This window comes from Aquila chrysaetos, chromosome 10 (genome assembly GCF_900496995.4).
Source record: "Aquila chrysaetos chrysaetos chromosome 10, bAquChr1.4, whole genome shotgun sequence".
NCBI lineage: Eukaryota > Metazoa > Chordata > Aves > Accipitriformes > Accipitridae > Aquila > Aquila chrysaetos.
This window is the reverse complement of record NC_044013.1, coordinates 25,805,027-25,828,112: the sequence shown is the minus strand read 5'-3', so window position 1 is coordinate 25,828,112 and position 23,086 is coordinate 25,805,027. Positions and strand designations below refer to the sequence as shown.

The 23,086-nt window shown below is 41.7% G+C and overlaps 1 protein-coding gene across 2 annotated transcripts in view; it reads right to left on the bottom strand.

Annotated features, from left to right (window-relative positions):
* The window catches only part of ARHGEF4 (Rho guanine nucleotide exchange factor 4), a 236,383-nt gene that overhangs the window by 98,364 nt on the left and 114,933 nt on the right, over positions 1-23,086 (bottom strand). Inside the window, exon 6 of one of the 2 annotated variants that reach the window (XM_030028406.1) lies at positions 20,434-20,563. In XM_030028406.1, the coding sequence (XP_029884266.1) occupies positions 20,434-20,563 (130 nt within the window). Of the gene's footprint in view, positions 1-12,977; positions 13,345-20,433; positions 20,564-23,086 lie in introns of those variants that run through there. The other variant, XM_030028407.2, reaches the window with a different exon arrangement.

Sequence of the window (23,086 nt, the reverse complement as noted above, 5' to 3'; positions counted from 1 at the left end):
CAACTGGAGCTAAGAAGCTGAAGAACAAATATTATGAACACCTGAATGCTGAGAACAGGCCTCTTCCTTTCTCACCCGTCATCCTTCTGATCCTTCTGTACAGAACAAAGCTGCTCTGCTATGGATGTGTCAATACAACCATTTCCATGACAACAGCCTAGGTTGTGCCAAATATAGACATTTGACTTCAACAAACAGAGAAGGAAGAGACACATAACTAGAGGGCATTCCGCTGCACTGCATTTAAACCCAGCTCCTTCCTATGGCCGTGGGCAAACACTCAGAGAAGAATTAATGGTAGCCCTTTGAGGTACTAGTGCTCTCAGTTGTTGATCACTGTATTTCTGCCACCCATGCTCTCTCCTGCTGCAGAAGGGAGGGAACCAGCTGCCTAGTTTCACCCTAAGTTCTCCAGTACAAAGTCAAACAGCTGAGCATTAACTGCTGATGAAGGAAGGTTTAAACTTAGTTTCTCACAATCACTTTGAAAGAGCTGAGGCTTATACGCTCATTTCATTTCACCAGCTCTGCTTTGAAGGTAGACTTTCACACAAGCAAAGAACAGATGACTTCTTAAGTCACGTCAGGAGGACTCACCAGTGTTTTCCTTCTTCTCATAGATAAGTGAGGGTCATGCAGTAGTAAGGCCTCCTGAAGAGTACTACAAACAGCATTACCCATTGAAGAAACTCCATTACAGTGCAGGACCTGACCTGAGGCCCTTCTCGCCAGCTGCTGCCTTAGCACAATACACAGCATGTTATAAGACAAAACATGAGCACTTTGCTCTTCTTGCTGTACTGCAGGCTCCTAAGTGGTAAATACCATTCTGGCACAAGGAGAGCTACACAATGTGTGAATTGCTTGTGCTTTTAATTAACATCAGTCCATTTAAAATAGTGAATGGGTACCTACAGCTACTGTTAAACTCTGAAAATCCATTAAGATGCTCCCAGTCACATGGCTCTGAGATCATGGATCAGTGTTACACAGGGAGCCAGGAAATTCCAACCTGCAGCAGAGTCAGACCTCTTTCTACGGCCCTTGTAGGGTACTTGAGGCAATGGTTTTGGTCTATGGCCCAGCTCTGTTTTCCTTTTGATTATCTTACAGACAGTGCTTAGCAACCCACACAAGCTTGTCCCTTGTATTTAGGCTTTGTAGAAGAGGAAAACAGAGCAGGAATGAAGCTAATGTGCCTGCCTGCCACAGAGAGCACACACAGTAACTGCCAAAACCCCTTTTGCCCCAGTATTCCTATCTACTTCCAGAGTCTCTCCCTGAGAATCTCCTGAAGTCTTGCTACCTCAGGTGCTTTGACAAGAATCAAGTAGTGCAGACCAGTGTTTACAAGAGAAAGACCTGTTTTAACTGTAATGCTTTGAACTGCATAAGAACAATAGCTAGATTGACACCCTTTGTGCACCACAGGCTGGGTGGGCAACAAGGGAAGACATTCACAACTGAGGGATGCAGTGTTTAAACTGGGTTACCCATGGAGTTTACTCACAAGTACTCATTCTAAAAAGCACACTGGCCTCTGACATAGGTTTCTGAGATTAATAATTACAGTACTGCAGCAGTGAAACTGTAGGCTCTTGTGTCCATTATGGTAGGTCCATTCTGTGCCACTTGCTACTTATTGAGTGCTATAAATAGAGAGGCTGAATGAATCTCAGTGTGTATAGTACAGAAACTACATACAAGGCTTGATCAAGGAGCACATAGCCTCAGTGCTTTCTAGAGATACTTCAGACATGGCTTCACCTTTCCATAAACTATTTGTGCAACCAGATCCCTTTCACGTGCAGCACACCACAGTCTGGCCTGGCATATGCCTTAGGCCATGATACAGCTATCTGACTTTACTCTCAGAGAAGCAAAACCAGCACTGACCGGATGTTAACTCTCCCAACTCCCACTGGTGTGCTTAGCAAGTGCAGAAATGTGCAGTGAGAGGCCACAAAAAAAACCCACCCCAAAACATGAACAAACAAAATACCCCACACCATGCAATTCATAGCCTAGAAGAATCAAACACTATTTCAGAGCTTTGGGCACCAAACAGCCTGACACAGGCATGTGTCACCAATGAACCATCAACTACAACATCTGCTGCAATTAAGCAACTCCAACCTGTCTTGTCTCCACAAAGCTTCTTCTCCAACTATGTGCTCACCTGATCAACAGGAAGCAACCTGTGAGGCCTGCAGTGATCCAACAGTCAGCAAACCCTGGCTCTCAGGACCAAGGCAGGAAAGATTTGCTTCTGCTTTATGTTTTTAGAAAATTTCACCTACCTACCTCCTTTGCCAAAGAAAGCACTTGACAGATGAAGCTTCAAATGTGATACCAGTTGCTCTGCTACCCACAGGGAGAAGGATGATCACTAAGGTGGTTAGGACTCAAAAAACCCCAGCATTTTAAATTCAGCCAGGACTCAGGTGACAACCAATGCAAATAAGACTGCAAGGAAAATATGGATGTACTGGAGTGGCTCCAGACCCAGGCCAGATATGGTTAAGGCATTGGAGCACCTGACATACGTGGAGAGACTGAGCAAGCTGGGATTGTTCAGCCTGGAGAACAGAAGGCTCGGGGGGATCTTAACAATGCGTATACATACCTCATAGGAGGGGGTGCAGAAGACAGAACCAGACTCTCCTCAGTTGTGGCCAATAAAAGGACAATAAGAAATGGATACAAACTGAAATACAGTAAGTTCTATTCAACACATAACTTTTTTTACTGTAAGGGTGGTCGCAGCCTGGAACAGGTTGCCCAGAGAGGTTATGGAGTCTCCATTCCTGGACATATTGAAAACTCGACTGGCCACCTGCTCTAGGTGACCTTGTTTTGAGGAGGGGGATGGCACTAGACAGTCTCCAGAGGTGCCTAAACCGTTCTGAAATTCAGGGCGGGAGGAAGACCTGCTTTAGAAGCCCTGAAGCAAAACTAGAACTTTCTACAGTAGGTAAAGTTTTCAGGAGCAGCCCACTGCAGAGGATGCTTCAGTTCTCCAGGACTCTGGAAACAAGAGCATGATTAAAGAAAATTGGTATCAGTCATACAAGTTAGCCTCCTTGTGAAGTACAGTGGTGCAGGGGGAAGCTTCCATCCCCCCCTGCTGCCTGATCAGAGAAGAGAAAAGGATCAATACTGCCAGCACAGTGAACCACACAAGTCAAGATGCCATTAAAAACCTTTGTCTTACATAAAGGCTGGGAAGTAACTGGAAGAGATTACTTCTGCCCTTATCTGCTTACAGTTTGCACTTAGTCAAGACTCGTTTTCCTCTGAACACTGAGAGCTTGCTGAACTGCCCCTTCTTTGTTCAGTATGATAAAGGAGCTGGGTCAGTCAGCTGCAAAGTTAAAGCACTGGTGCCACCGCACATCAGTGAACACCCTAATAGATGTGTAAAGCATAAAAATAGGTGACAAGTCCTCTGACAATTGGACAGAACGGTCCTACTCTTCGCTGTATTTGCACTATATTCCCACAAAAAACAGAAGTCATCCTCACCTTCTAGTATTATTGCGACTGGAAAAAATCTTTGCAATCAAGATGCCCTTCTCAAAAATGAAAACTGAGAAAAGGAAAGGCAGTGCCTGAGAGGAAGGCAGAATGCCAGACTGCAGTCCCCATCTTTATTCAGAAAAAAACCCTTGTATTTGGCCAAGCAGTCTTTCAGGAATTCACCCAGCAGTGCTCACACTCATCTACATTTATGATTTCAGAGACATCAAGAATGATGTAGATGAGTCAAAACTAATGACCTGGCCATCAATAATTCAGTGGATTTTTAAACAATTCTGTTCAAGTGTCAAGTCACAGGCTTGAAAAGCTGCGACATTTATCTTACCTGTGGAAGTATATTGTTTTTCTTCAGAAAGCTAAGTTCTCCAGATCAGAGGAGTTACCTAGAGCACAGCATCACAAGTGGCTGCCTAAAAGACAAGTAAGCTGTCCTACATACAGTCACATTGGAGACTTCCTCCAGTGGCTTAGAAATGATGGTCAAGTGGTACTTGGGGGCCAAGAAGAAGTCCCAGCTGCCTAGTGCATGCTCTCACATGAGCCAGAAAAAGCAGCATGAACACAGGTGAGCATTATACCACCAACTGTGACCGCAGATGCATAGGAGAAAGCCTGACCAAACCCCCAGAATTCAGCCTATGGAGAGTACTGACATTAAGCCAGCATGAAATAGGACTGCCAGGCTCTAGATTTACCGCAGTAGAGAGACTGTGGTGAAGCTCACAATTGGAACCAAAAATAGCCCAAAATAAATGATTTTGCTCACTCTAAAGAGAGCTGACAGATCCAATCAACAAGTTTCAGTACAGATGGTTTCTGCATATTTTTAATTTATTCAGGCTTTTAAGGCTGATAAGAATGCCACATTTCAAATTGATCCAAATCCACTGTTTTCAGGGTATTAGTAATGCTGTGTTTTCATAATAAACTCTCTTAAAAGGTTTATTGTCAAAGCTTCTTTCAGGCATGCAGGGTAGGTTTTTGCCTTGAGCAGGATGTACCATCAGTGACCTCAAGCTGACATGCAGCTCTGCTCAGGGAGAGTGCCCTCCTGCCAGAGCACCAGTCAAGTCAGCAGGAACTGAGCCAACTGAGAACCTACTCAGTGCTTCAAACAAAAGCTCCAGAATTCATGCTATTATTTTCTTTTCCAGGTCACTCTGTAATGTCAGAAACTGAGACACTTTGAATGTATCCATACAACAAAATCTGCACAAGAATGATGTGAGCAGTTTTGCCTGCTGTAGGACTATAAAACCCAGGCCTGGAGCTCAGAGTGCCTTACTCTTGGACCATACTCCCGCCTTCAGCATCCTGCTGTAATCTTCCAATTGCAGATACTTCACAACTGAAACCGAGGTCAGGTCTGAACACTGCAGGCATGTATTTTTCAGATGAATGCTGAACTGACCACTTTAGCACACAGCACTGAACAGGGTTGCTGACTTGTGTGATTCTCTTAAGCCTTACAGGCACACTGTGTCCAGACTATACAGTATAACACAATATAATGGTAAGTTACCTGAGAGACAGCAATGGAAGTCACACAACAGAAAAAGCTCCAGCAGCCCTTGGGGTGCACCTGTTCAGCAGATGAGACTGATTCCCACTGCATACTGCACCTTATTGCTACAGCTGAACCCCCAGTTTCCAAACAGCTTTTTTTTTTTTTTTTAAATTCAATAATTATGTAGACAGCTTTTCCTCCTTCAAATTTGTATACACCTTGATTTTTCTAAAGATCACTGCAAGGCATAACCTTAATGACAGCTCTGAGAACAGGGAGTCATGTCCAATTAGTGCATACACACTGTTTGTAGTCTTCCTTTTCTTCCTAAAAGGATCTATGAACTGCAGTTTCTAAATGTCAGGTATGTCTTTCTGCATATGCATTTGAGTAGTGACCTTGGCTCATGCTTAGCTGAGGGCTTTTAACACCTGGCATGGAAAGATTTCATTGGCAGAGGGAGAGCATAGATAGCTTAATCCTACCCATTAAAACAGACCGTTTGGTGTTAATATTGTGCCTTCTAGCACATCTTCTTTTTGCCCACCTTTTTAAGGACAGGCTTCAATAAAAAAAAAGAGGCTAACTCAAAACTACATCATGGAAACTATATCCATTGGCCAAAAGGGAAACTCTTGCTATTTCAGTCCCACATAGAAATAAGCCTCTGCCAGCTGTTATGAAAACAGAGCCAGTCTTACCTTTATTTATTCTACAACATCACTGTAATGTTTCATGTTGAATGATTTTTTATTAAAAAAAAAAAAAGCTCTGCATTTTCCTGATATTCCTGACACAAAAACTTCTTTTTCAAGTTATTTTATAAATACTGACATGTAGTTTACCTTCCAATACAATGGGAGGGTACCAAATATCTTCACAGTACATTTGAAATGGATTTCAAATGATTATTTAGGCATTTATTAGATCTCTTAAGAATGGTTTTGAAAGAAACCTTATCTTTATCCATCAGTAGATAAACAAATTTAGAGCCCAAATCTAGAAATGCTTGTTTTCAAGAAACCTTAGAGACAGTTTTGATAATAAGCATGTGGAATATTCTAAGTTTAACCAGTGAACAACTGTATATATACACACGCACTCAAATATGAGATAAAAAGATAATTCAACAGAGTAAGAACAAGAAGGGCATTCAAAACAACCGATTAGGATTTTATTTCTTTGCATTCTCATTTGCCTTTGACACATGAATTAAGTCCTGTTCTACTACCACTTGCCAGCCTACATCATGCTGGGAGGCCACAGAATACAGAAAATGGCCTGCACGTGGGGCTGATGCACCAGAGCTTCCATAAGTAGTCCCTGGGATATGGCACAACTTGGAAATGGCTCAATTCCTCTAGTAAAGCAATAACTTTTTGTCTGTACTCCATGGCAAAAAAAAAAAAAAAAAAAAAAAAAAAGTTACTTGAGCTCTTATGAGCCAACATCATAGTTCAGGGAATCTCTTGCTCCTTGATTAGAAGGGATTGAGAATAACAACAGCAAAAACTCTATGCCTGTTTAGGCAAATATACCCTGAGATATATTTGTAGTGACAGCTGCCAAGCGTGTATGTTCACACAATGTAATCCAAGACAGTTAACCAGGTGCAATCTATAGTCCTATCAGTTTACACACAAACTAATGTCTTGCTTTCATGTGCAGACACACCACTTTTAACAGCACCTTTGTTTCAATGGCACAGCCACTGAAGGTATTCAGTACTCAAGAAGACAGCTCACCTTCAGACTTTGGGCTTGCTCAGAAGAATAGTATCCTGTGCAGTGTAGTGCACTCAGCTTGTCCCTAGCACTTTTAAGCAAACTACTGAACTAGTTAGTTGGTTTAACAAACCTCAGACTACAAAGGGTTTTGAGATGAGGCAGGTTTCTAATTAAATTAGAAACCTCCACAGATAATTACTGACCCTCAGAAGAGGGCTATATTTCTCTAAACCTTCAAAGATACTTCTCATGATTCAGATGAACTGGAGAATAAGACCTTAATAGGGAATAAGCTTAGTTACAGACAAGCTTAGTAAGCTAAAGGATACACCCCCATGGCAAAGAAAAGGCATGATAGCTACCTATATCGTTTAACCTAACTAACTGCTAAGCAGTAATAGTGAAGCTTCATGAAGTGTAGGCAAAAGTTATACACATTATTCATGACAATCGGGCACATACATTCTTTGCCAGCACATTATAACCTATTTTTTCACTGCTTTTTTTACCTACATGAAGTAGGTCCAGGATAACCCAAATGAACAGGCACATTCAACAGTTACTCCAAGCCTTTGCATGTCTACCCAAAGGAAGGGTCAGGTAGGCATCATGGTACCACCTCATTCCCCCTTCCATTTGCTCTCCTGGACTATACAAGTTTCCTACTGCAAGAGCTGTGATGCTGGTAGCATCCAAATCAAGTGGCTTAAAGCTGTTTCACTTCCATCTAGAAAATTAACAGCAAGTGAAGCATGGATATACCTGAAAGAAATATTGGTCTGAAACGCTACTCTAAAGGTAACTGAATCTTTGAGGAACTACAGCCTTAGAAGATGCCATATTCCTCAGCAAAGGGAATAGTAATCACAACCTAGAAGTTCTTCATGGGAGTTGTTTTGAAAGTGGAGAAGGAAAAGAATGAAGATGGTGTACCTGAACAGGCTGTACACCTGCAGAAGCGTCATAGGCAGGGGTCCCAATGATTTACCTCCCCACCCCCAGCTGCAAACACAGCATCAGCAAAGATAGGAATGTTTATCTCTTGGTAGGCACAGGTGGTAATCTGTGCCTCATGGGGATGGGATGAGAATAAACATTTACTCCTTTTAAAACAAAACAAAACAAAATCTCAAGGGAAAGTCAAGTGACACCTCCCCCACACACACATTAAAATGTAATTAGAACTACAGAGTAGCTGAACTTACAAAATCTAGTTCTGCTGCGAACAGAGGTACAGAAACATGATTAGACTTTTCTACCTAAGTTAATTCTATTCCTTTTTATGGAAAAGCACGATGCTAGAGGATATTTTGCACAGAAAAAACATTTCTTTAAGTGTACTAAATGTGTTAGGTGGTCAGGTTTACATACACTTAGCATTTACTGAGGTTGCATTCACTAGAATGAACTCAACCACTATTAATGCAGATGCCCTCACTATTTGAGTATGATGCCAAGTCACAGTTCAGCAACACTCAACACATTATTTGGAAGACGCATTTTCAAATAAGAAATCTTTACTTAAGCTTTAGGGCAGCTCATTAGTTCAGCCAAGAGATGTTGATCTTGTAATTCTTCCTCAAAAGTTCAGGATCTCCCTTAGGTTTACCTAACTGTGTCAATCACCTTTACAAATGAATCAACATAGAGAGAAAAATCAAAGTTCATTTAGCATGGATTGTTGGGGGTTTTGTTTTGTTGTTGTTGTTGGTTGTTTGTTTGGGTTTTTTTTAATTCATTGATTAATTGTTCAGAAGATGAGTGGAAGTTATTCTGGCATGTAACGCAGGAAATATATGGGGAGGGGGAGAACACATAGGACATGCTACAATGCAATCAATGAATCCAGCTGAAACATCCTAGCTCACAATTTGCCAAGTCAAGGGTGAAACGTAACATCAACATGCTGTAGTGTATGCTTTGAGGCACTAACTTTTTTTTCTCCCATTCTCTTTTGGAAGCATTCTGAAACACTTTGAACCTTAAATCAGTCTCCTGTTGTGTGACCTATAACTCCTGCTGACTATGTGACCCTAGAGAAAGAAGGGTCAGTGGAATTATGCACTGCAGTCCATGAACACAGCTGCAGACATCAGTACAAAAAAGGCAGGGCTAGGGGAAGGAGGAGGAAAAAGAAAGAACTCAAAAGAAAATCTCTCACCAAACAAGATGCAAAGCATTTGCCACAGCTCTATGACTGGCTCCTTCATCAGCCACAATAATGAAATGAATGGCTTGAAAAAACCTTTTAAAAAAAAAAAAAAAAGTGTTGTGTTTTTTATTTTTAAGCTCCGAATGGAAAAAAAAACCCCAAACTCCCCACACATACTCTGTTTTCTTGTTTGTTTAAAGGCAGTATTCCCAAGGCTAGTAGATGAACATATTTGCATCTTAGGAGCCACAAAACTGTGCAGAGGTGCACTGAAGTGTAGTCTGTACAATTAAATTGCTACATATGCACAAATACACAGAGGATCTCTTTGGGAAACTATGACAACCGCTAGTCCACCAAGTTGTGATTCCCCCTTTGTCCCTACCTTTCTTTGCTCTTCTATTCCTTCCCGACTTGGACAAGCAAAAGAATAAACACAAGTATTAATGAGGTCGGGACCGGACCTGCAACAAAGGAGCTGGAAAAACAGACCTACTCTCAAGCTTGAATCTGGAAATGTTCTAAAGGAAACAAACTTCAGTAGAGCTATACAAAAGTGATGAATGGGACATGGGCAACATGAGCCTGGGATACGAAGTCTTGCCTAGGAAACTGGGATTAGAGTGCCCATACTGCCACTACATCACTTGCTGGAGCACTGTCACCACTGACCTTTAATTTGGATGCCTCACATCTTTTTGTGCAGCTGAGATACTTCAGGCCTGATTTTCAGAATTGCTGAGCAACCCCAGCTCCCAGTCATTTTCTCACTGGAGTACTGCACCAGCCAAACATCTGGAAATTGCTCATAAGTATTTAAAAATAGCAAGGCTATTATCCAAGTATCAAACTACATGTATCTCTTTTTCTATCCTAAAATCAAACTTTGAAAGCCTCTCAGGCCCTCTGTGAGGGTTATTGATGTTTATGAAGTCCTCTGGCATCCTCAAATAGAGAGCCTTGTAGAAGGGCAAAGCATTCCTTCTTTTAGCCTCAGGGAGAAGGACCTCCTCATGTAATGTAATGTATATTGACATTTAGACCAAAAATGCCGTGGACTGATATAAGAAACAGAATTTTTCACTTCATACAAGTCAGAACGATGTTTTCTGCATAGTTTTTTTCAAATAGCATTTGCACAGAAGTTTTTGCTGTAACAACGGGTCTTTCGTCTTTCAATTCTGTATCACATTTAACTTCCCCTCTTGATCAATATATTACAAGAAAGTCAACTCCAAAACAAAAGGAATCATACTTTATTACTGATTGCAGAGGAAGATTATTAACCAAAGACAGCTTTTTCCCCTTGTGAACCTGGGAAAACGCTAAATGTCTTTTCTACATAGGGGTTGTCAATTCGTATTTCTGAAATCACACGTTGTCAAATATATACATGTGTAAACATACATACACATCTGTCTTTTCACTCTCTTGAAATCTAAATTATGTAAAAGAGAAACTCAGACGGCTGCATTCCAATAATACTGAAGACCTTTCACCTCCACTTTTCAGTCACTTAAATGTGGTTTCTTGCTAATATTCTCTGAAGTCTTTGACAGCAACAGACTCAGTATGAAGATCTCTATAGAGAAGTTTATGTGCACACTGGGAGCTGAAAAGCAAAACCCCATCTGCCAAGTCCACCTATCCAGCCTTAAGGACACTACTGGAAATGCAGAATCCCTTTAAAACAGAGAAAGAGACTGACTCATCTTCCAGCCCTTTTTTAATGCACCATCGGGCAGTTCATAATGTTTCCACACAGTTCGTACTTTTTGTCCCCGACTTCTTGATGTGACACATGCCAAGATCCTGGAGACTCCCTGCTCCTCCAAGGTGAGGACATTGCCATGCATTCTAGTTACCACTATGCTTATGCACTGCCAGCTGCTATTGCTCCTGATGTTTTTTTTGTTTAAGCAGTGTATTAAATTCTACCATTCAAAAATGCTATTTAGTAGATGCCTTAAAGAAATCCTGCCTTACTCCTCTAACAGCCAACTGGCATTCATGGCAAGGTGCAGTTCTCCTACCACAGCTGCCTTAGTTTAATCCAAAGAAGAATACTGATAGAGCAGAATCAAAGCAAAATAAATTCTTCTGGGAGATCCATTGCTCTCAAGGTTTAGTCCTAATTCTGACCTGAATTTTGTTAGTAGTTAGAGGCAAACTGCTCAGACATATTTTGCACATGAGAAGACACTTACCAACTATAGCATTTTGAGGCAGCAAGGAGCCTGAAGTGCAGTAACCTGTTTTTATTATTGTATTGATATGTCAATACTGTAATTATGAAACTTAATTTGGTTTCTCCCTGTCTTCAGTCTGCCTCCATACCTTCTTCTATTCTATTCTATTTCCTCTCACCTCTGCATTTTCTGCTAAATGCACACAGCATCCACAAAATGACACCATGCCTCACAGCCTTTGGAACAAGAATATTGTGGAAAGGAAAGAGCATTTAGAAAAAGAAACTTAGCTTCAAAGTTTGCTTTTGCTATTAAACTTATTTCTTTTATACCACTGTACATCATTTGTATCAACTGACCTGATTAAGCCCAAAAAAACATTCATGGAGGTCAGCTGACAGCAAATCCTCTAAGACAGAGGGGACTGAACCACCAATACTGCCCCATGTGCAACACTTTGAGTAGTAGTTTGAAAAAGAATACTGTGCCAAAGTTACTTTATGCCAATGTCAGAGCTATGCCGGGGATTATTTGCATTCCCAGTTACAGGAGAAAATGAGCCAACAGATACTACTAAGATGCAGAATTGCATCCCCTTGCATTTGCAGCCCAGATCTTTGCCCAAAACGGAGCACCAATGGCCTGATCTCACCCTGAGCCTTTTTTCCTGTCCCTGGAGTCTCAGGACACACTGTAGGTATTTAGTGTTTCTTGGCCACCTAGCAGGTCTGGTGTGTAGGTTGGAAAGTCAGATAGGCTGGCTGCTCTGCTGTGGTCCTTCCCCATATGACAGTGCAATTACTCTCACTTCAGCAGAGGACTCCAGAGCAGCAACAGAGATTTTATTAAACAGCCCCAAATCTACAGTAGTGGATGGAATTAAAAGACCTTTCAAGAATTAAAAGTATATGCAACTAAAGCAGATTACACAGAACTACACCTAAAATTCTTCCCAAGCCTTGCCTCTAGCTGGTAGCACTGAGTATTTTCACTAAGGAAATGGCAGTCACGGGTGGCCTTGAAGGCACTTGTCTGAATTTATCTAAGAGACGAACTAATTTGCTGCAGCTCTGCTAAAAATCTCTCTAAACAGCAGCAGTCAAGAAACAAACTGAACAGAGCGGCAGTCACTGGCCATTAAAATCATTGCCAGACTCCTTTGCTAGTATCAGTTGGGAATGAGAAAGCTTCTTTCCCATTCTTGCAGTTCAAACATCCAAACCCTAAATAGGCACATCAGTGATTAAAAACTAGAATGCCAGGCAGGCGGAGCCAGAACAGATCCAAGCTATATGAACATGCCTCCAAAATCTCTGGTTCAAAAAGGAATTAAATGAAAGACGAGAAAACCGAACTTGAGCAGCTGGCTCAGGGAACTGCCTTTCCCTCTTTCAGTACACAACAGTGCAAACCTACCTAGCCCCCAACTGCTGTGCAGGACCTTGCTTAGACATTTTCTAAAGGCAGCAATACTCTACACTGGAATTTACACAGAGAAATATCAGCTCTACCGTTGGAGTCTATATAACCAAGCTGAAATAAGAAAGGCTGTTCCAAAAGGAAAGGACAGCTTTCATCAGGTAGAAGCCTAAGCACCGTTTCCAATGCTATTAAGAACCTATTTCTTGTCTTCTGACTTAAGAAGTATATTAAGGGTCTATGTCATTTTGTTTTAGCTGTAAGTCTGCAGGGGGTACAACTAGCAAACACTGAATGTTTTGGTTATTTCTCATGACTAAGAGACTGCATTTTGAAATTATATACTTTTTCCAGAAGGCTTGATTTGGTTTCTCAAGGTCAGTGCAATATCACAGAGCAGTTAAAAAAAAAAAAAAAAAAAAAAAAAAAAAAGAGTCCCTTACCTGTGGCAGAGTGAAGGCTCTCCAAGCTCCAGTATCTGGACAGGACACCTCTCATCCCACCACCACCACACACCACCCCGCTGCTGTCTGAATCCGAACCTGGTGATAGCCCTGAGCTTCCACTGCTACTGCAGTTTTCTCCACTGTGTGCCCCACTGGACTCACTGGGGCACTGCTGGGTCCTCATGCAGGCAGGTAAGGGGGAGAGCCAGGGGCTCTGCTCTGCTGTGGGAGGAAATCGGCAAAGCGCTCTGTAGCAGCTCCCAGGGCAGTGGTACCTGGCAGCGCTGTCTGAGGACTGAGCTGGATTCCTATCCTCCTCTCTGCTTGTCTCGATGCATCCTGACATCATAGGGGTCCACTAAGGAGGCTCCCTCTGTGGCAGCTCAAATGCTCTCAGCTGCAGCTTCTAGCAGATGATTTTTATTAAAGCCAATTTTAAGGCATTAAAAAAGCAAGAGTGGGACAGAGATCCTTCCTCCTAATTTAGCAGAAGTGTCACATTAAAAATAAATAAGTGGGAATAGTAGAATTTCATGCATTTTAAAAAAGCCCAAGTGAGAGAGACCTTGTGTTATCTGCTTCCCCTGAGAACTCAGAAAGGACTTAACATATAAACTAATCATGTTTAGAACTGGCTGCGGCTGCTGCTATTAAAAAACTATTTTTGTAAGCCCTCAGAAAAAGAATTCAAAATGAAATCAAAGCCAGAAAAACACAGATTGAGATTTGCAGAGGTTGCAGCTGGGAGCTTTGAAAAATCATTTAGCATCCACTCCCAGAGTGTAGACCTGAGATGGTCCCTATTTCAGTGTGATCTTTGTAAGAGACCTCAGTCCCAAGTGAAACATCATCACCAACTACTTTTCAATTAGAAAGTTTTATATTCTCATTACCTAACATGTGATTCTGTGTGTCCCTATAAAAAAAATTCTGAAAGAATACTAGTTTCCTGAGAATGCAGAAATAGCTGTACTGTTTAACAACAGCTTTGAGACACCACAGAGGTTTTATGATAAAGGACATTTCTGGACTGACACTCTGCTAAAACACCTGCCTTACAATGACAGATTTGTCAAACTATCAAAATAATTTAAAAGTAGTCACATGGCTTGTACCATGTGCAGCAGAAAACATTATAAAACTTCTTATGCTAGTTACCAGAGTAAGTGTAAAACCAGAACTAGGTTGCTTCAGTGTGAGATTATCCAGGTCAGCTCAAAGTTAGTCAGGTGAGACTCTGTAACTAGGGGTTTAGACTGAAGTAAATGAGGAGCTCAGATCCACTAGCACAGGTGGGAGGGTGACAGCTGCCCATAGGTGGGACACAAAGGAGTATGCTGGGAAATATCAAAACTGCTCCTACCATTTACTAAGTGACTGTGTGTCTAGGCACCCAAACCCAAAACTAGGAGCTTAATTTCACACAAGAATTGAAAATGCTTGGTTTATATTTCTGGGTAAGGTAATTCTGTCCAAAGTAAACAAAGCCACGTTATCATATGGCCATCACAGCCTGTTCTGACAGAGACCCCTTTGACTTTGCCTCACTATCTGTGCAATAGCAGAGTTATTTTATTTCAGTAAGACTTCTGTTTTACTAAGTACTTCCTAAAAGAAAAAACCTTTGCCCTCCATCACTGCAGGTTATTACAAAGCATCCAACAATGTGAACCAGCTTTTGAGTCTTTAAATATTTCAGCTATTTTTTACAAGAAAGGTCTCTGCAGTAGTAGCAAAAATAACATTTCTACAGTGGCCCATAACAAAAAAATTCCTTCAATTATCTTCTGAATGTAGCTACTTGGACCAAAATATCTTCCTCTAATGCCTCCCAATACAGAAATGGAAATGTGTTCTCAATTTGAGTGAAGTAGAACCCCTCTTCTGCATTGATCTGGTCCTTCCAGGGCCTCCTAGAACTGTCTGCACTAAAGTACAAATGGAGGGAAACACTTCTTGATCATAATAATGGTGGAGAAGGCAAGTTAAGCATTAACAACAAAGATGAATCCAGCTGTTCTGTGGATGTGGAGCACAGGGCATTTAGAAGAGGAAGGGACAGTACAGCTCTTCAGTCACAAAAGGTGCTAAGGAGAGGCTACAGTTCAGTCCTAATTATCCTATCCCTGCTCCTTGAAATCCATGCTTCACACATGAGAAGTAAGGAAACTCCACATACCTGTATCTCTCCTTGACTGAACTACTAAACCCGACATTATTTACAGAGGGTCTGTAGCAACTGCCCTTGCCTGGGAGATCTCTGCCCTCAACCTGCTTAAATCACTCCATCTGTTCCTTTGCTAACCCTCCCACTCACTCCCTGGACTGAATGCTCTTGGCAAATACCAAGAGATGTGTATTCAGTGCCAGAGACAATAGTGCTGTAGTCCTAGCTGAAGGTGCTACAGAGGTATGCATATTATATGTATGTACTGGATAGGCATTTTCTAATAGAATGGAAAGAGAGGAAAAATACTACAAAGCCAGGTTGGAGAAAGCACAATATTATATCAGAGTTCAAAACTGCAACCCATCATAGATGGGTTCCATCTGACTACAGTTTTTTTGTTTGTTTGTTTTTGTTAAATCTACATAAAGATTTTCTTCTGTGACACTAGAGAGAGAAGTTAGCTGAAGTTGCTGTAGTAGCAGCTGACTCCAACTACAGATTAAGAGTCTCGCTGTGCAGCCTGATCAAGGTAGTCAAGCTAGCCTGAGCCTTGGACAGCCTGATCTGGCTGGATTCTTTTAGTCTCTATTGGGTTCTCCTGTAGCCTCATAGCTTTGAGCAGCGATTGCCAGAATCATTCAGGATTTGCTAGGATCTTCTTTTTCACTCTTTGCCCCATGGAAAGTTTTTATTAGTATGCTTTATCTTTCACCTCAGTAGCTAATACATACAATCCCACTCAACCTGCTAAGACAAATTTTCAGGAACTCAGCCATCGCTTGGCCCAGCTTTTAAGGTTGCAGGAAAATCTTTGAGTGAGCACATGTTATCAGAGTCCTCACAGAGCGCAAATATTTGTGGCTGTGGTTAAACAAAATCAAGATCGACATAGTGGGTCTAATCTGTCTGTGATTCAGAGACAAAGTGAAAAATATGGTAGACGACACGATTACTTTTTAGCCACTTAAATTCAATGGTACTTCCATGGGTTAATGAGGATGAATGGACATTTCATGCTACAGATCCAATGACACACTTCTGAGGACTTGTGTACCACTTTTTTCTGTGTCCCTTCAAGAACTAAAATGACAAAAATGGAACAAATAGCTCAGCTTGTTATTTTGCTGAACTACAGGACTGCTAAATATTTATAAGACATAATGAAGTCCTGTTATTAAGCTAGTATTTTCCCTCTTGAATAGATTTCTCCAGTGGCTGTCAAACATCTTCACATTAACTGTTGCCAAGCATGAACTTAACAGCCCATCTATAGCTGGGAAAAGAAGATGAAAGTTGGCCACATGATGTTGAGTAAACAAACAGTCCCTTTGCCTCTGAGAAATACTTTCCGCTAAACCAGTGAGGCCTGAGGAAAACTCAGTATCAGTAAGTGGTCACTTTTCTAGACTATCCACAAAAGATTCAGATTTTGAACACTTGGTTTGCCTATTCTTATTGCTTATGCAAGATTTCCAAGGCCACCAGTATGCTCATCATCAGTACACATCAGTCAGAATGAATTCATGCCTCTTTGGTTGGCATAACCAACACCAGCACTGTGGTGGAACTCCAGGGCAACTCTTGTACATGTCTGATAGCAGGAAATTAAAAGATCTTAAGCTGTTTAAGTCTGACAAGACACAGGGAAAATTGCCAAAAAGATTCAGTCTGCATTTAAATAATGATTTTAAATAATACAGGTTTAAGATCTGTTATAGCACAGCTACAAACCTGATCTTGTAATACACCAGTTACAAGTTTCTCCCTCTATGAGGATATGACAGACCTTGAAGGTTTATGGTCATATGTGTGGCCCTATCCAGAAGTTTCACAGATTTTCTGAGATGTAGCATGGGGGAAAGATCTGGGAGAAGGTAACGAGGGCAGGCACAAAAATAGAAAAGTCTCTAGCTAAGAAGCACAGGTAGCAGCAAGAGCAGGGACTTCAAGGAACTACACCTCCAACTCTCAGACAATTACCTGTGTCTGTCTGTCACTGTGTCACCTTGTGATTGTCTCCTGCAGAAAAGTCCCTATGGAAAAGCTCAGAGATGGCAGCACGTCCCCAGAAAGTTCCCTCTGCTCTAGACCTGTGGGCTAGTAGCTCCCATGCCCAGAACTGCTCGTGTCCTAGCTTCAGCCCAGTTGTAGGTACATTCTTACAGCTGCATCCACTGTTCATCAAACAGCTCCCCAGCAACACCCCCAATTTCATGCAATGTCTTCAGGTTACAAATAAACAGATCTCAGACTCAGGAGAAAGATGGGGAAGGCGAGGATAGGCAAGATAGCCTAAAGACAAACATGCTGGTCCACTGCTTTAACCCGAAGCCTTGTTATCCTACCACTGCTTGCTCCGGTATGTTTTGAGCCCCTCCCTCTCACCCCTTTCCTGGGGAGATTCCTCGGTCAAATGGTCTCTCAAGATCTTCAGAGGCTGCCACAAAGCACAAACACATTCCCATATCTACATTAGGAAGTGGCTTGTTTCCTACACTGGTCTTTCACTCTAGCTCAGTCTATTCAAACACTGCAGTAAACCAGGCAGTAAGGAACAGATACATACTGCAAGGTAGAAATGAAGACATGGGCATAACCAGACAACTAAAGGGGAAAGACAGTTGATATTCATCAATACTACCTGCCAAAGTGCGTGGTGCAGCCAAGAAGGTCCTTCTAAATTGTTTAAGCATTCCTGATATTTGAACATGACAGATAACTTTGCTAACCTCGGGGGTGTGTGTGTGCGTGCATGCGCATGTTGGTGGGCATGTTCAACCTTTATACTTCTCTAGAGACTCAAGACTCATTCAATCTTTGCTGAATATAGAGATTAGCACCACCTCAGCTGCTCTTTATTTCACAGATGTTAGAGCCATCTACTGGTTCCTTACAGTTTTATCAAGTGGCTGCTCTGGACAGAAGAGGTGACAGGAAGGCAGTCTGCAAAACTTGATCAGCGACCAAGAGCGCCACAGTATGCCTGCTCCCAACTGCTGGGATATCCAAATGACAGGTTTCAGTCTGCCTCATTTGTCCCAGCATGACATAAAGGTAGAGAGAACAATGTCTCAGTGCTCTAGTGCCAGCGACTGTTCAGAAGAACCTAACGAGCACAGCAGATACAGCATTAAAATTAAGCTCTTCTCCCAGCACTCATGGTATGTTCTAGTTGGGAACAGGCAGCCTCACCTAAAATAGTAAGTTTGTGCCCAGCTAAGCTCTTGTCCTCAGGTAATGGATAGGTGCATGACAGAAGTCTCATAGCTGTGCCTGGCACCTTTTGGGCTGGGATCGTGACAGCCATCTTTTCATACCCGAAGAACTAGAGAGGGCTCTGAAATACCCCATCCCCACAGTCTCTGCAGCATTCCCTGCACAAGGTGACCAGGTGCAGACTTTGCGAGTGAGAATTTTATCCGTATTTTCAACATGGAAGTATATAGTACCACTGCATATTGCACAGTACTTTCACATCCAGTGTCTTTAGTCATAACTAAAGTATATGCTAGGATCATTAATACAAGTCCTAAAATTTATCCAACAACTTAAGAGTATTGCTTCAGTAATTTGCAGTTTTCTTCCCAGCCACATTGTACCACAGGAAGGACACATGCACACACTCATCATCCCCAAAATGCTTCATGTGAAGCCCACAAGCAGCAGCTAATAGTTGGCTGTGGTAGAAACATTACAGTGCTTCCTCTGTTCATCAGTTTTCTCTCACACTAGCATGTTTTTGGTGGTGGAAAAGGGGTTCTGCTGCATTTCATTTATTTTGCTACATTTACACAGGAATTCTTGAGGTCCGGGCTTAGGTCATAGTATGAAATTCACTTGTACCTACTTCAGGAACGTTGTGCGAATCGTAGATTATTCAGGTTTCATGCCCCATTTCTAGATAGCGTATAAATACCTACAGCACTACCAACTGGTCAATCTACATTTACTCCCCCTATTCACCCTCTGAAATTCATATATATTTTTTAACTCCCTCAGGTCCCAATTGGGAACTATCATGAAATTTGTATCAGCTGTGACTCAGAATTTACTTCTGTGACAGTGGCGCTTAGGGATTTCAGCTAATGTCAGAGATGCACAGATAACTTGACAATGATGGGTTTCCATATGGGATTTACAAGGAGTAAAGCTGCAGCTTTTTTAATTCAGCCAGGAAGCTGGTCCTAAGTGTTGGGGCAACACCAGATGCTTCTGACAGCAAGCGATCAAAGCCCTCAGTGCTGAGAGAGCAGAGGCAGGGCTCTTGACACTATGATAATAAGTAGTTTGTTTTCTTATTTCCATATCAAACCTCATGACTCTGTGCATGAGTTGTACAAAGTGTCAGAAAGCAAACCACTTTTGCTTGACAAAATATTATGACCATTCAGCTCTGATGTAATTAGCACAATGTTACAGTCCCTTAATCAGGTAATTCCAGCAGTGTTTAATCGATGGTACAAAGAGACTTTCTGAGGCAGAAATGGCAGCTTGGCACCCAACTGTGGTTGGCTTTTCCTGGCTGGATTCCTAACTGCCAAACAACTCCTCTGCAGTCTGCTTTTCTTCTCCCACCCCAAACTGCTATGATAGAGATATCTGCAGTGTTTGGGCAGGCACTGTCAGATGGAGAATTTCAAAACCTGGCAAAGATACATCTCACTGTTTAATAATCTGTGCAACTTACATTTTAATTCTGAGAAAGTGTCAGTCATTGGAAATGAAGCAGACATGGTACCTCACGCACATTACTCTCCAAAATACAGCATACTTGTTCTTTAAGATGATTTATTTAAAGTACAGGAAAATTCTACCTCTAAAGGCTCATTTAGTTGCTTTAGTGCCTAATTAGCAACTTGAGAGGAACCTCACCATACCCACCGTAGTGCTCTCCAGCAAACACAAGGCAAAGAGTCTATTTCATCTCCAGAAACCTAATTCAAGAGTGTGATATATATGACATCATCCTAGGTGAGACAGAGTTCTCATGAGACAACACAATGTTTCTACATCAAGCACACTATCATTGCCATTAGTGATCTTTTTTTCACTAAAAAGCTGACTGCTGCCATTAAACAGCACCCTGCTTATTTGCTCAGGGAGCAAACAAACCAGAATACAAAAAGCACATGAAAGAATTGACTCGAAAGCAGATTTCTGCTCAGACATGGATGCAGCATTCAACATAAATAGGTTAGAATGCTTATCACATAGTTTCCATACTCAATAAACCAGAGCTTAATTCTCTCATAATTCATATCCAACTAAGACTAGTGTACACACCAGGAGGGTAGATGCACTGTTTCCAGCCCACGCAGTCTAAGCCTGTCGGAGTGCTCTGGGAAAATGGATGCAGTTTCAGTGGTAGGATGTCAAAGGCAACAGCAGACGTGATGGATGGACTTATTCCAGCCTGCAACAAGAGAGGGAAAACAAAGACAACAAACATTAAACTTAGACACCCTGTAGGACTAAATATAGCATTCATCAGGGAGTACCTCCTTCTACCTCTGATGCCTGCTCATGTAAGTAAATAGTACATTAGTAGACACATGTGGATGATTATGGCTAGAGAGGTTAGAAAACAGTGAGAAGGCAGGGAAAACTGCAAGGTAATAAGAACAGGAGAAGTGGATAACCAGGTACTGGACTCATACTTCACACACTACCACACATACCTACATTCACAGAAAGTTTTACTCCTTCCTATAAAGTGTATCTAGTGGGAGGGGGAAGCATATCACCCCAACCCTCAGCTACGCAACTGTTTCCTACAACTTTTATGACTAATAATTCCTGTTCTAGTATTTAACATGTAAATAAAGCTTTTCCTTTCAGAGATTTATTGGTACCAGTCCCCAACCAAATAGGACATGGATAACTCAACATTCTTCTCTTCAGTTAAAGGTACAAGTAGGATCTCTTGCTCTCTCCTCTACTGGCTGATTCATTTTACAAAACTTACAGAACTTTAAGAAACTTTGAAAACTCTATACCATTGCCAGATCTCATTGAATTAATAACTTTTGCTGGTTTAAGGGGGAAAACATATAGATATATACACACAGCTCATGACCTCTAATGCCTCAGTAAGTCAGGCTTAAAATAAACAACAAAAAATCTTGTTTAAGAAATCGTACAATCATACAAATGACTGCCATAAAGATACTTCATCCATCTGCAGACTAACCCACTCTTTCATGCAGACAGTCACTTAAAAAAAAAAAAAATTGTCAACAAAATCCAAAACATAAACAAGGTTGTTCTCCTTTTCTGTGTCAAAACCCAATATTTTCTGCCAATCTTGCCACACCAAAAAACTTTCAATGTTTTCTGTCTCCTCTCATCCACCCTGAAACAAAAATAATGTCTGCTTGAGATAGGGAAACAAGACCAACATTCCCCTTGCTGCTTCATCAGGGAATCACAAGATACTGGGCAAGATACTACAAGAATACGAATCATTTAACAATGAGCAATATCGATTGTAGTCAAAGGCACTGAAACTTGTAGTACTTAATGCATAATGCAGATATGCTTTTATTCCTTTTTCCTTCTCTCTCTTTTCTCCCCCATGCCTCCTATGGCTGGGACACACAGAAAATATCAGTGACTGCAGGCAACTGGAAGATCAGCTGGTCAATAAGCATTGGTTCCATGGGCATAGCCATTTTTCATCTCTGTATCACTACTGCCCCTTCCTTTTGCTGCTATGACATTCAGTTACAACATACCCATCCTTCACTGAACCAAGAGTTTGGTATATTGAGGTCCAGTAGTTTATCTAGGATCCTTCTTTCTCCCTACCATCTCACACCATGTCCCATCAGCATAAAGGCTGCTGACTAGCCTTGACACTGAAGCCTCTTCTAAAGAAGACAGCAATTAGTCAAAACATCCTTCCAAAACTGAACAGCAAACTAAGCCCACTGAATAGCCACACACTGCCCAAGCAGCTGAGAGTGCTGCTGCTCTGTGCCTGGTTTGCTTTATTCTTCCTGGACTTACTTTCCTAAAACAAAGAGAATATAGCCAATACTTCGGCACGAATCACCATCTCCTGAGGGATAGCATGAACCCTGTTCAAATTAACCTGAGCAGTGCCTGTTTTTCTAGAAAAGTCACAGCAAAACCCCAGTGGGAGCACATGCTCTTCCAGTGACAATTAAATCAAGCAAAACAGGCAACTTACTGGGCTACAGCTCTGAAAATGCCAAGGGTAAAGTCTAGGTTATTTACATGAAAGGTGACAGAAAGCATTCTTGCTCTGTTTAAGACTAGGAAGCAGAATACTGCCTTAGGGCTGTTACAATAAAACCTGTAAGCTTCATTCTTATTAATTCCTGGGACATTAGAGGAAATCTCAGGTACAGGCATCATTTGATTTCTATAGCACAGGAGCTGGGCCTGTACACCCTAAAAATCAGGAGCAGCAGCATTTTTCAAAGATGTTAGTAATACGTGGGCAGGGTTTTCCCCAATCTACAAGGGAGGGAAGGGGAAATGAGGGACCAGAGCATAGTAAAGACCCTCTCTTCTACATTTTCTGCTATAGCTTCAAGGGGTTTATTTCTATGCTCTAGTGTGCAGCAGGTCAGTCCCTGGGAGAGGCATTTACCCCTGTTGTGTGTTTGTGCCTTGTCAGGTGCACAACAGGGGGAGACTTATCTCATTCAGTCCCTTCTCCAAAGCGTGTTCATTACCATCTCAAAGTGTATCTGAGGTGCCCACAGTGCTCATAACCATGGTAGCACACAGCAAAACTTAATTTTCTCTTATTTCAGATGGGGTAAAATCAGATTTCCAGGAGTCATATTCAGGGCAATAAGCTAAAGATCTATTTTTTCACTGTTTCTCATTTCTGTTTCAAAATAAAAAAGAGCGCTTTTTCTGCACTATACCCCCTCTGGGTATAGTCCCCTGATGGGCCTTTTAG